At 37.8% G+C, this 15,028-nt stretch overlaps 1 protein-coding gene across 1 annotated transcript in view; it reads left to right on the plus strand.

Annotated features, from left to right (window-relative positions):
- LOC126259407 (ATP-binding cassette sub-family C member Sur) overlaps positions 1–4,591 on the plus strand; it is a 377,896-nt gene extending 373,305 nt beyond the window's left edge. Inside the window, exon 27 of the mRNA XM_049956187.1 lies at positions 4,335–4,591. Within this exon, the coding sequence (XP_049812144.1) occupies positions 4,335–4,490 (156 nt within the window). The 3' untranslated portion in view covers positions 4,491–4,591. The remainder of the gene's footprint in view (positions 1–4,334) is intronic.
- The last annotated feature ends 10,437 nt before the right edge of the window (positions 4,592–15,028 follow it).

Genomic DNA, 15,028 nt, shown 5'->3' on the forward strand with positions numbered 1-15,028 from the left:
TACCAGACGAACCGCCGCGGGCGTGGCAGGGTAAGCTGGCTCGCCATTGTTGTTACCCGGGCAAACGTCAAAAGTCACAACTAATTTTAAACGCACCATAATATATCTTCCATTAAGTCATAAAAGAAACAGGACATCAGAGGGTACTCCAAGAGTATCGGTAGTTGGTAAACCATTCTAATATGTACAGTGTGTACATGAAGTCCGGGAACACTTTCAATAATTTATTGCACAAGAAACAAACATTGTACAGATATCATACATGTCATTTTTAAGAGAAACCCTGAAAGATTTTTTTTTTCATGTATACCGTCACAGTGTAGTTTGGTAATTTGCCGATAGCGCTGGTCGCAAACAGGGCGAGTGCAGGTATGGAGCGAACTTTCTGTGTGTTGGAGTTCGACAAAAGCAAGTGTGCTACAGCTGTTCAACGGATGTTTAGAACCAAGTATGGTAAGAAGCCACCAACAAGGAACGCCATTTACCACTGGCACAACAAATTCGTTACGGCGGGTTGATTGAGCCCGGCAAAGAGAAGCGGACGTCCCAGTGTGAGTGAAGAGAATGCGGAGCGCGCGTACGAGAGACATTTATAAGGAGTCTAAAGAAATTGGTGCGTCGTGCATCCCATGAACTTCAAATGGCTCCAATGTCAGTGTGGAAAGTCCTGTGACAGAAGCTGTCTATGAAACCAGTCAAATTGGAGCTAGTGCAGAAGCTCAATGACGACGACAAAGACAAGCGTTTTGAGTTTTGTTCACAGTTGCAACAATTGAATGAGGATGGGGATGGCATTGTTGATCGCACAATTTTTAGCGACGAAGCCACTTTTCACACTAACGGGGAAGTGAACAGGCATAATTGTCGAATCTGGGGTATAAAGCATCCACACGAATGCATTGAATCTGAGAGTGGATCCTCAAAGGTATATGTTTTTTGTGCCTTATCACGTCGAAAACTGTACGGGCCATTGTTCTTCGCCGAGAGCACTGTCACTGGATATTCCTACTTGGACATGTTGCAGCAATGGTTGATGCCTCAAATGCAATTGAATTCTCTGTTCATCTTTCAGCAGGATGGGGCTCCACCCAATTTTCATCGTGAACTTCGTGGGTACCTAAGCATGGAGCTGTCGCATCGATGGATCGGCCGTGCTACAGAAGGGGACAGCTGTTTCATGAAATTGCCTCCCCGGTCACCAGATCTCACTCGTATAACTTTTTTCTGTGGTGACATATTAAAGATCTGGTGTATGTACCGCCCCACCACGTGATGTAGCAGAGCTCCGGGAGAGAATATGGGAAGCGACTGTCACAGTCAACGAAGCCGTGCTGGGACGGGTATGGCAAGAATTCGATTACCGTATTGATGTCTGCCGGTCACTCATGGTTTTCATATCGAATGTTTGTAAAAAAACTTTCCAGATTCTCTCTTCAAAATGCAATATGTATGACATCTGTACAATGTTTAGTGCTTGTGCAATAAATAATTGAAAGTGTTCCCAGACTTTATGTATGCCCTGTATAATTCGACTTGAAGTGCACATTCGTATGTCCAGATTCACAATAAAGTAGGCCCCAACCTGAGTGGTTTCCGGGATGTAAATTTTCTTAGGGTGCCGGTACTGTACTATCTCATGTTTGGTTCTTTATTATAGCAAAATGCCATGCATACCAGAAGATGAAAACGTGCGCTTGAAATCCAGCGAACAGTTGAAACTAGCCTATACCGTGGAATGATATGCTTTGTTTCAAACAAATTGACTGCCTCGGTAGAAAAGATTAATAAAAGCCAATTTTCTCTAGCAGACCGATGAAAATAACTTCATTGCTCTGCAAGGCGATTGTTGCTTGTCTGCCAAAAACGTGGAAATGAAATAAAATCAGAAAACTGAAACAAATGATATATTTCAGCCTTCCATAATTATGTGAATGTATTTTAATTCACTTAATGGCTCCCAGCCACAGAAATCCATTCTGTTTCCAGTTGACGTGGGAACTGTACAGGAAGAAGTCGAGACTACCCCCCCCCCCCCCCCCCCCCTCCAGTACAACTCAGACTGCTCTGCGCATGCATGAATGAATCTGGCAACTTGGGTGCGCCAGAAAATTTTTTTGCATTTAGCATCTGGCTTCAAGCAGCCAGAGAAGTCAGAGAAGATAAAGCTCATATGTGACTGAGCTGTACATGCGCATGAGTCCACTGGCAGCTGCTCACACTAACCTAATGTAAAACAGTTGAGACTTCACGCTCATCATAAACAGTTTGTTGTTACGAGTTAATGCAGTCTTCTTCCTAGGCCCTCGACACATTTTGCCCTTGGCAGACGCTTGTGTGTGCAGGTGCTTTGTTGTTGTAAATGCCACATTTCTTTTGCATCTTAAGTTTTATTTTGGTAATTTTTCTCTCGTTTATATTTGATTTCTGCAGTATTATTCTGCAGTAGTGGGATAAAGATACATAATGTTAGAATATCAGTTCTTACCAGTCAAAATTACAAAAATTTAACTGAAAATTAAAACCATGAAAAATTCCCATTTTTTCCGGTTCTCTCGCGGATGAAAAATTTCCCGGGTTTTTCCTGGATTTCCCGGGACGTATACACCCTGTACATCTAAAAGTTTACCTGAATCAATACCAATAACAGATGCAACTCCATACAGAGATGTGTGACCCCTTTTCATCCAGGTCCCATCTACAGACACACACACGTCAGTAACATTTGTAGGAGATTCACTGTCATGAATATCCATCTACTCCAGGATCTATTTCTTTTTGGTTTATGTCCACCAGTTCCTTCACTGCTTTCTTCATAGAACTTTGGCAATATCACATACAGCATCAGACATTTCTTTATGTATTTTTTCAAATGTTGCACAAGGTGGAAGGATGTTCAGAAAACCATACAATAAATTACCTCCTTCCCTGCCCTGTCCAAGGCATCTCAGAGCATATGCTAAGCTAAAATTGCTTTCATAGGTACCAGTGTTAGTTTTGTTGGAGGAGGAAAATGAAAACTCATAGCCACACGAATTACAAATTAATTAAAAATCACAAGTTATTCCCATTCTTCTTTCTGCAACAACAATCATGCATTCCATATTTTTAAAGCTAACACATGAACATGAAAACTTTATAGTCTGGCAGAGAAGCTCTAAATCAATAAGTCTGAATCCTGTGGCATCCATATCAACATCATTCACACACTTGTACAATTCTCCTGTCCCAAGTTTCGAAGCTGAACCTGAGAGCTTATGTTATTCATTTCAAGCTGCTTCCTCTTTTTTGTTGGCAAAACGATTTCCATGAAACCTCCGTTTCCTAAACAGTTTTTCCATGACCCATTATGCATAAATCTTGACTTCCTCGTAAAGGTTTGCGAATTCAACCTTCCACCTACTAATATGATTTAGTATTGTCAAAACATAATAAACCACATACAAGAAAGTTTTCATGCAAAGATGTAGATGTCAGTCAAAGACATCGAAAGAAAACAGCCTTCACACTGACAAAAATTCCACTGAAACAAGCAGTTTCACAAATGCAAGAAAAGGTGGGCGTGGTCGCCAGTGTAGAGTGAATCAATTTCACAATTTAAAAGCATATCTAAAGCTGCTATCGTGACAAAAATCACACACAACATAGATTAAATTATGTAGATCAAGAAAATAATATTTTTGAAAAATCGATTTTTTGGACCAAAATCCATTATATCCCCCCTTAAGTAAAGAACTTACAAATATAATTCAGCCCACTCTATAAAACACTTGCAGGGACTGTAAGACAAGATTAGATTAGTCAGGTTCTGCAGAGGCATTGTAACGTGAAGAAAATGTGACATGTGGTTCCATGCACTTCAAAATGAATATTTATTTAAATTGAGTCTGAGTGATCCACCCCAAATTTTCAACTTTCACCATCCAATATCTCTTAAGCCCTCATTTCTCTTTTAGGAAGGAACAGAAGAACTCTTGAGAGCTTGGAAAGTAATATTTTTTCCTATTTTTAAGTGTTTATATTGACATCAACTTAACTGTAATTTGCTTCTTGAAGTTTATTGACACAGTTTTCACAATTGAATCTTGCTTCTAAGAAAAATATATACTCCTAATTTACTCTTCATCAACATTAGCATTATTTTCTAAAGCCTGTATCAGTTCAGTAGTATTGTTTAGTTTCTTATTTCTTTCCATTTTTACCCATTGTACTCTGCTGTTTTAGTATAACAAACAAAAACACAGGAATTTTGACCATTACCGTATTCTTGCTCCTGCCCTTTTTTATTTCCATAGCTGTTGTCATCATTTAAACCATACCTTTCTTTTTTTGTATAGCATCGACTAAGGACAATTCTGAATTGTGATCGCATCCTAGTTTTGGATTCTGGCCGCATTGTTGAAGATGGGACACCTACACAACTACTTAGTAGGTCTATGGGCATCTTCTCTTCCTTGCTAAGAGCAGCAGAAGAAGATGGCATCTGTACCTGAAATGTATAGACTCATTATTTTTTAGTATCTTATGAACTTAATTATTACTTCAAGGAAGCCAGAAGAGTACCTTTGTAAATTTTGCATTTGACTTGCAGTTTGTTGTTGTTGTTTTTTTTTTTAAGAAAAATGACTGTAGGTAGACAAAATTTTTTGTATACAGACTACTTCATAATTTATTTTTTCACTTTAATCTAAGAAGGTCTGAGCTTAACAGATAAGAGAAATGTACAAATAACCTTTTCTTATTTTATTATGTGGAGTTTTTGTGTGTAAAAAACAGAATTTATTTTTATGGTGCTAATCTTGTATATCCTGATATTTTTTATGAAATCTTGATATTAGTTACGAGGTTATGTACTTAAATTCACTATTGTTTCATAAGTATTCGAGAACAGTCTGAAAGTTTCTGATCTCTAGGTAGCTAATCTACTGTTCCTCATAGCTTCCTTCTACTTTCATTACATTTCTCCACAGAAATATGTATCCCTTTACTCTCTGTATTTTACCTTTGTATTTATTTCAGTTTTGTGATTTAGTATTTAACAATTATATTTTGTAAAAAAATAGTTTAGTTTATAGAAGGAAAGGTATTGTTTACTTCTACTTCAAATTTGAAAATCTTGCAATGATTACATATACATCTATCTTTTTCTAATCACTGCAAAGTGCATTTTTGGGAATATTTTTATCTGTCATATACCGTTCATTTCTTGGATAAATTGTGGACCATTACTCTAGCCTTTTATTTTACGAAATGCATGAGATACAGCTTTATATATGGCCTTCATTATCCCTACTGGTTTTGGTTAATAACCATCATCACAGAACAAAAGTTCATGTATTATGTCACATCGGTAATGCAATGTTATCAATACAGCCCCATCAGCACTGCTGAACATCAAAAGAACAAACGGATATCCAAGAGGTGATGTTTCAGATGTGAAAACGCAATTATAATCTGTATGTTAACAAAAATATATATTCTAAGGAACTATTCTACACATAAAACAAAACAAAAAAGTCGGATTACTAGATCAGGATAACTGGGCAGCAGAAGTGAAAGAATAAATTTAATTTTTGCGGGACAATTCTGAATGGAATTGACAGAATTGCCAGTAGGGCTCAAGGCAATTTCCAATTATTGGGTTCTGAAAGTGCGTGGGCTCTGTATCAGTTATTCACATCAACAAATGCTGATATGTACAGGCTGCATACTTCTGGGCCCAAATGCTATACACATGTGCTGTAAAAAAGTGGTGCAGAAGGATAACAAGCAGTCACTGTTGCCTACAAACTTGTCAAAGCTTGACATCATGTCAAGTGGAGGTAAATCTGTGACAGCTGAATCATCATTCTAATGTGTTTTTAGTGCAGCTTGTTCTCTCATATGCCTTATATCGATTACTGGTTTACTCAAAATTATTATGAAGTTATGAAGGCTGTGCACAGCTCATAAACTTCAAGGGTTACTCTGCAACTGCAATGGACCTGAGATTTTCATAACTTTAGTGAAGGTGGTAATCATTACAAAGACAAATGCGACAATAGACCACAATAAAAAATATTAGAATTGTTGCTTATGCTGAAAATGTTAATATTTGTCAACTATGAATAAAAGTTACTTGACAAGTCATTCACAGAAGAGAAATTGTGTTTTAGCCATAACTTGTTGGATAAATTCTGAGATTATTTTCAGATCAAATCAACATCAAATATAGACATTTCTGTGGTGGATTCTTGAAGCAGAGAATGTTTTTTTTTTTTTGTCAAACAATGTATTGATGGAAAACTTCATCACTATAAAGGTACACTTGTTGATTGGGGTTTCAGTTAATGTGAGGACATTGACCATCATGAAACATTTAGTCTAGTTGTTTGACATGCCATTATTACAGCAATATTAAATATTGTTGCTAATGAAGATGCAGAGGTGGCATAGTTCGATTTGAAGTCACCATTTTAACTGAAGGAAGAAATATGCATGGAACAACCTGAGGAATTTCACGATGATGCCAGCAGAGTATCCAAACTCTTCATGGCTTCAAAAACAATCCTCAACATTCGTCATGTTCTCTAGATCCTCTCCAGAAGGAGAACTTTCAAGGATGTGGAATGAGGCAAAGTATACATTAACAAAACAAAAGCAAATTGTAAAACTTTTGTGCTGACAATAAACTATCATTAAAATGCTTAATGCTACTCAACTCATGCTCATGCCAGCTAACTTTAATCAAGTAAATCATATAGAATGCTCCTACTTAAAGAAAAGCAACTCTGTAGTCATTACACTAAATAGCAGCTGTTTATCTCCTATTGGGAGCTTATATTTACGTGGTTACATTGCTATTTTTCAAAGAAAAGAGTAATATACATCAATTAATACTGAACCCTGCTTACAGTTGAAACATTATTGCTCACAATTAATTGAAAGTTTTACCTCACAATTTGCAATGTCCTCTTTATAACACAGCATTACTTGCGAATGAAGGTTTGTAGCTGGAAATGCTTTGTTGACCCTACGTAGGTTTACCAAATGTCCAGGATTACGTTGGACAGTCCTGGTTTTTTCAGAGGTGTCTGTGGTAATATCTAGGGCTGCAAAAATATGTGGGGTTCAACAATTTTATGATGAACATTTTTTTTATTTTTATTTTAGACCTATATGTTCAAGATCTTAGTTTTAAACATTCTCTTATAGTTATGCTTCTCTCAGTTAACCTTTTTGCTTACTGTTAGTCATTTGGTGGGGCAATGTTTCGTGCTGTTTTCATGAGTGAAGTAACTCATCCATACATTTTTGATAATTTTATTTGTCTTGACTCTTGTTTTTGCCTCATCCTTTAACAGTGTACAAGAGAAAGTGTGTGTTTAATGTTGACCTGCAATATGAAAATAAATTTTTGAAATTGTACTATGACAGTAAGAATGAATGTGCTTATTGGACATTTTGTACTGGAGAATTTTGTGTTGCACATAAAGGAAACAGTGACATTAGAGACTACATCAAAATAGCTAAAAATGAGGGTGCCACTAATGCTACCACTTCAGCTGTCATATAAGATTTTTAAAGCCAAAGATGGGAATTGTGATCAGAAGTGTGCTGCTGAAAAGGCTATATTTCTATAGACATGAACTCAATTTCAAAACATCAGACTGCACATCTAAACAGTTAGATGACCAAAATCTTTTATCTGCTAGAGCTGAAACTGAGGCAATTATGGGTAGCGTTATTTCACAATTTATAATTGATAATTTGTAAATGATAATGTATTGCTTTTTTTGGAAAACATTAATTATGTAACAGTAATGATGGACAGCTTAAACAAAAGTGAAGTAAATCTTGTTCCTGTTCTTATAATTTATAAAATACTTTACTCTGGAGGAGGCTATTCAAGTTAAACTTTTAAATTTCAATAAAGTGTCAGGTGAAACTGCTTAAATTTTGACTCAGTGTCTTTAGCAATGTGTGAAAAAAATATAAACTTGAAGTGAATTTGGTTTGTTGTACTGCTGATAACACTAATTAATTTTAATGGTGTGAAGAGAATGGGGAATGAAAATGTGTTCATAAATTCCAGTGTGATTTACACAGATCTATTTTAGTAATTTTGTTCAAACTACTTTGTACAGAAACCATGTCTGAAAAAAGTCAAATCAAGTGAAATGTATAATGATACAAATAAATGAAGTTTAATGTTTCAATAAACCGTTAGGATTTAATTAATTTCGAAAATCTGTCCTTGGCTGGACCCAAAAAATGGTAATATGTCCTTGGTTGGACCTAAAAAAATATGGTAAACCTAATACCATTTGATGAATCAGAGGTGTTGATAACTGCTGAATAATTTAGCATATCATTCTTCTTGTTCACTGCAAATGCCATGCGGTTGTTTCTTTTCAGTATGTATTCTATTCCTAAGTAAATCTGAAAAAAATTTTGAAATAAAGTTTAAAATGTAACCTCCCTCAATTTTCATCCTTTTTCCTTAAAAAGAACTGTACAAAAAGAAATGCTGCCAACACTGAACAAAAACAGAAGACTTACTGAGTGATACCCTGGGTCACAGCTATGGTCAGTTTTATAGCTTTTTGACAACAAAAATAATGTTTACTCCTTTGTTAAACTTATAATATAATTACAATTTTATAATCCTACTAATTTAACTACAAAATGTACATTTAAATTTGCTTGACAATTTAAAACTAACATAATTACAGTGAGGATTCTTACTAACATTTTCCTTTTCAACAAAATTACAAGACCTTCCACATTTATCTTTCACTTCATTTAATTTAATGTGTTTTCTCACATACTTTTGGTTTTAAAATTTACCTACAAGAACATTAATTAGGGTAGTCATTCTTCCAATAAAGGAGTTCTTTAATACTAACATTTTTTTATTTATGTAAATTACTTAACAATAACAATACAGTTTTTTTGTATCCCTTTTACTGATTTATTTAATTAACTTCTTCATTTATAGAATAATAAGTATAAACAAAAGAAAAAGTTACAGTCATTGTTAGCTGCAACAGGCTGAAGATATGTAACATAGGTGCTGCACATTTTAGTGATTTGGTCGAGATAAACTTATGCTGCAGCGTCCTCCTTCAGCACTCCAGCGTAGAAGTGTGCACATAATCAGTTAAGTGAAAAATCCATGCAATACACATGTTTACTTATGTATAAAAGCCAACTTAGGAATTCTGCCTTGTGTGAGACTGCTTGTACAAGATCATGTGCCGATTTAAAGTTTGTATTCGCTTGTGTTACTGTTCGTCATTTCTTCTGCACGATCTTTCATTGATTTTATCAATAGCCATTTGTACCATGATATATTGTGAAATTTCAAACATTTGTGGGTGCTGTGATAAACTAGTACTGTTACCATCAATTGTAGGCTCAAACTAAATTGTGCTCTTTCTAAATTTTTGGGGACCATAGGCCTATCCTCGTTCAAAACAATATTTCTCTAACTTCATTGTATAATTAAATGAGAAATAAGTTATTTCTGAGAATTTTTGGACAAACTATATTTTCATAAGTTACTAGTACGAGGGTTTTGGATACATAATTTCTTTCACAGCAAATCAGCATTTGTGGTTCACAGTTACTCCAAAGGACCTTTGAATTTCATTGCACATCAACACAAATAAAAAGAAAATTGAGAATTTTTGGTAGTTACCATTGTCCTGCTCATAATCTAATTTGTAGTAAAATGGCATTTGTGATTTAGTTATTGTAGCCTTGCAACAGCTAAAATGCACTCCTATTGTGAATTCTGTTCTCAAATGCGGAATGATTTGGTTGACATTTGTAAGCAGCTGTAAATCATCCTGATTACTAGCAAACGATTGGCAGCTGTTGTGAGTTGTTGTATTGGAAGAGCTCGGGGGAGTTATGTACTTGTCGCCCTGGTACCAAAGGTACCTGAAATACTGTCTGATCCTGTTGATCCTGTTGCCTCTGCAGAAGGTACTGGATCTATCATTACTCATTGGCTTTCAATGGTAGAGCTAGGTGTCCTGCACAGGATGTTTGGGGACCAGGGGGGACTCAGGGTATTGTACAAATCTCCCTAACCAACAAGTATGAGGTGCTATCTTTCAGTGAAACTGAAACTAAGCCAGTGGGGCTCACATCTGTTTTGGGGAAACTTATTCTGTCAGGAGGAGACAAACAAAAAAGGATAGGAGTCCGTTAATCATTGGCAGTTCAAACATAAGGTAAATGGCAGCAAGGAACAAGAAAGGACACCACCTGCACTCAGTGTGTATGCCTGAGGACCTCACTCAGCTTGTGGATGAGGCTATTCCAGAAGCCATCGAGGGAACAAGGTGCAACCAACTGCAGATTGTGGCACACATAGGAACAAATGATGCCTGTTGTCTGGACTCTGAGGTCATTCTTTGATCATTCCAGCAACTGGCAGAGAAGGTTGAGAAGACCTGCCTTATGCATGGAGTTTCAATGAAACTCACAATTTGCAGCATTGTCCCCGGAACTAATCGTGGCCCTTTGGTTCTGAGTCAAGAGGAAGGACTGAACCAGAGACTTCGAAGGTTCTGTGACATGCTAGGCTCAACTTCCTGGACCTGCACCATAGGGTCGAGAAATGTGGCTATCAGTAAATACATCAGGTGTGCACAACAAATCAGAGACTGCTACTCAAGTAGCTGACTGTATGGTGGGTGCACACAAGATCCAATCCAGATAACAATAGCTGTAGGAAACCCAGAAGTATCAGTGTAAGATCGAAATAAATGCCTCCCACAGGCGAGAGCATTAAAATTCTAACAGTAAACTGCCAAAGCATTTGCAACACAGTGCCAGAGTTTGAAGTACTCATGAAAAGCAGTGAAGCTCACATAAAACACTACTGGCCATTAAAATTGTTACACCAAGAAGAAATGCAGATGATAAAGGAGTATTCATTCGACAAATATATTATATTAGAACTGACATGTGATTACATTTTCACGCAATTTGGGTGCATAGATCCTGGGAAATAAAAAATAAAAAATAAAAAAATAAAAATCAGTACCTAGAACAACCACCTCTGGCCGTAATAATGGCCATGATACGCTGGGCATTGAGTCAAACAGAGATTGGATGGCGTGTACAGGTACAGCTGCCCATGCGGCTTCAACACGATACCACAGTTCATCAAGAGTAGTGACTGGCGTATTGTGACGAGCCAGTTGCTCGGCCACCATTGACCCGACGTTTTCAATTGGTGAGAGATCTGGAGAATGTGCTGGCCAGGGCAGCAGTCGAACATTTTCTGTATCCAGAAAGGCCTGTACAGGACCTGCAACATGCGGTCGTGCATTATCCTGCTGAAATGTAGGGTTTCGCAGGGATCGAATGAAGGGTAGAGCCACGGGTCGTAAGACATCTGAAATGTAATGTCCGCTGTTCAAAGTGCTGTCAATGCAAACAAGAGGCGACCGAGACGTGTAACCATTGGCGCCCCATACCATCACGCCGGGTGATACGCCAGTATGGCGATGACGAATACACGCTTTCAATGTGAGTTCACCGCGATGTCGCCAAACACGGATGCGACCATCATGGTGCTGTAAACAGACCGAAAAAATGACGTTTTGCCATTCATGCATGCAGGTTCGTCGTTGAATACACCATCGCTGGCGCTCCTGTCTGTGATGCAGCGTCAAGGGTAACTGCAGCCATGGTCTCCCAGCTGGCAGTCCATGCTGCTGCAAACGTCGTCGAACTGTTCGTGCAGATGGTTGTTTTTTTTGCATACGTCCCCATCTGTTGACTCAGGGATCGGAACGTGGCTGTACGATCCGTTACACCCATGCGGATAAGATGCCTGTCATCTCGACTGCCAGTGGTACGAGGCCGTTGGGATCCAGCACGGCGTTCCGTATTACCCTCCTGCACCCACCGATTCCATATTCTGCTAACAGTCACTATATCTCGACCAATACGAGCAGCAATGTCACGATACGATAAACCGCAATCGCGATAGGCTACAATCCGAACTTTATCAAAGTCTGAAACGTGATGGTACACATTCCTCCTCCTTACACGAGGCATCACAACAACGTTTCACCAGGCAACGTCTGTCAACTGCTGTATGTGTATGAGAAATCGATTGGAAACTTTCCTCATGTCAGCATGTTGTAGGTGTCGCCACCGGCGCCAGCCTTGTGTGAATGCTTTGAAAAGCTAATCATTTGCATATCACAGCATGTTCGTCCTGTCGGTTAAATTTCGTGTCTGTAGCACGTCATCTTAGTGGTGTAGCAATTTTAATGGCCAGTAGTGTACTAGACGCAGAAAGTTGGTTGAAACCTGAAATTGATAGCAGTGAGAATTTTGGGAAAAATTTAAGTGTATATCAAAAGGATAGGCAAATGGGAAATGAAGGTGGCGTATTTGTCGCAGTAGAGAAGACACTGAAATCCATTTGGATTGAAACTGGAGCTGCATATGAGATTGTTTGTGCAAGACTCAGTATCAGGGGTGGGCATAAAATCATAGCTGGATCCTTCTATTGCCTAGCAAACTCATCTCTTGATGTAATAACTTCAGACGAAACCTTACTTCACTTGTATGTAAGTTCCCTAATCATCCTGCAATCATCAAGGGAGACTTGAATCATCCGACAATTAGTTTGGAAAATTACAGTTTTGTTAGTGGTGGGCATGATAAGAAATCTTGTGAAACATTACTAAATACCTTCTCTGAAAACTACCAAGGAGAGATAATTGGGGACCCCACTCATGATGGACATATACTGGATCTAATGGTAACAAATAGCCTGATGTCTTTGAGCATGTCCACTATAGCATAGCCTTTGGAAAAAAGTAATGTAAATTAACTTATCGATATTCATCAACAATGGAAGCGCTCTCTGCGCCCTTAGATGTGCAGTAATTACTATCTCTGTATCATAGTAAATAAGAAAAGGACATTTTGTTTCTTTGTCTTCCTGGTCTTGTTGGCTCTGATGTCGTATCGGATGGTTGCGTAGAGATCACAGTGTCTAAATAATTAATATAATTATCTGTTGTGTTATTATCAATTTTGCCAAATATATATACAGTTACTTATGGTAGAATGTGTTTTTTGTTGGTAGCAAAAGGTACCTTCTCTGCCCCATGATACATTTACGCAATAATTAAATGTTGCCCTGGCCATTTTGTGGAAGTTAATTGTTGTAGCGACGCCATTAATGATAAAATGATAAAAACACTTTTAATAGTCATTTCTTGCAAGAAGTGTTAAAGATAATAATCTTAATAAATACAGAACCGCGTCTTGTAATATTTTCCATTTCATTTTTAGGCCAGAGGTACAGTTTTATGAATAACAACTTTTATTAATGTATACCCTGCCATTGTACACAGGCAGCTAATACTGGAGCATCGAGCCTCACAGAAAAAGAAATAATTAGCACTTTATTTAACTGGTTTATCGTGTAACATAAAAGAAAAATTTGTTTTTAAATTCATCGTGAGTAAGGCGAATGTCTTGACATTGGAATATGTATGATATTTCTTGCGATAGCACCCTGAGAAACAATTAGCCGTGGCTTTTTACCAACATAGAAGAGAATTTTTAACAAAACATTTTCATTTCCAATTATCAGAATGATTTATCTCATCCTCTTTTGAAAAACAGTTACGCGATACCACATCGAAACTGGTACCAGTGACAATTACGCCATTGTAGTAACAATGATTACCAAAGTCAAAGGACAACTAAAACAATCAGAAAGATATATATTTTCAGTAAACAAGATAAAAAAAATCACTGATGTCATCTCTCAATGAGGAACTTGAAACTTTCAGCACAGGGCAGGAGCATGTAGAGGACCTGGTGACGTTCTCCTGCTTTATTTCATCGTTGATAGTGCTCGGTGTCGACGTACTGCATTGTTATACTGGCTGAAAAATTGGGGGTGGAAGTTCAACACTGACTGCTGTAAATGATGTAGCCACAGTTGCACTGTTCACAACGCCTCAATATTACAAAGTTATATGGCCAGTTCACTATTGGTTAACTGTTGATAAGCCTCATTAATAGTTTGCAGGCATACGTCAGCATACTACTATAATAGTTTACCATTAAATATCTATGAGCAGTAAAAACCTAACCACGTAGTTCACAGTTCGTGCACGATAATACGCTACGTATTTAACAAAATTGGTTCAAATGGCTCTGAGCACTATGGGACTCAACTGCTGAGGTCATTAGTCCCCTAGAACTTAGAACTAGTTAAACCTAACTAACCTAAGGACATCACACACATCCATGCCCGAGGCAGGATTCGAACCTGCGACCGTAGCGGTCTCGCGGTTCCAGACTGCAGCGCCAGAACCGCGCGGCCACTTCGGCCGGCACGTATTTAACAGACACTATCATTGTTACAACACACGGCCTAAATGTGTTACACTTATTTCACACTTAAGTTGATGCATTGTTGTTGATCTAACCAATATGGGTTCCTTGTATGAAACTCGGCCGTGGACTGACTGTCTCGGAACCAAAAATCGGGCCTTTATATATCATCACAATAATAGGTACTGAAACTACACATAGTTCGATGTTTAAGTCGCAGAAATTACAATTAAAACATAACTAAATTAACTGAATACATTGAAAAGTTGAGTATTTTTAACTGTTTCTTCTACTACAGGGGTTAAGCCATATTACACTACTGGCCATTTAAAATGCTACACCAAGAAGAAATGCAGATGATAAATGGGTATTCATTGGACAAATATATTATACTAGAACTGACATGTGATCACATTTTCACGCAATTTGGGTGCATAGATCCTGAGAAATCAGTACCCAGAACAATCACCTCTGGCCATAATAACGGCCATGATACGCCTGGGCATTGAGTCAAACAGAGCTTGGATGGCGTGTACAGGTACAGCTGCCCATGCAGCTTCAACACGATACCACGGTTCATCAAGAGTAGTGACTGGTGTATTGTGATGAGCCAGTTGCTCGGCCACCATTGACCAGACGTTTTCAATTGATGAGAGAT

This window comes from Schistocerca nitens, chromosome 1 (assembly GCF_023898315.1).
Source record: "Schistocerca nitens isolate TAMUIC-IGC-003100 chromosome 1, iqSchNite1.1, whole genome shotgun sequence".
Lineage (NCBI taxonomy): Eukaryota > Metazoa > Arthropoda > Insecta > Orthoptera > Acrididae > Schistocerca > Schistocerca nitens.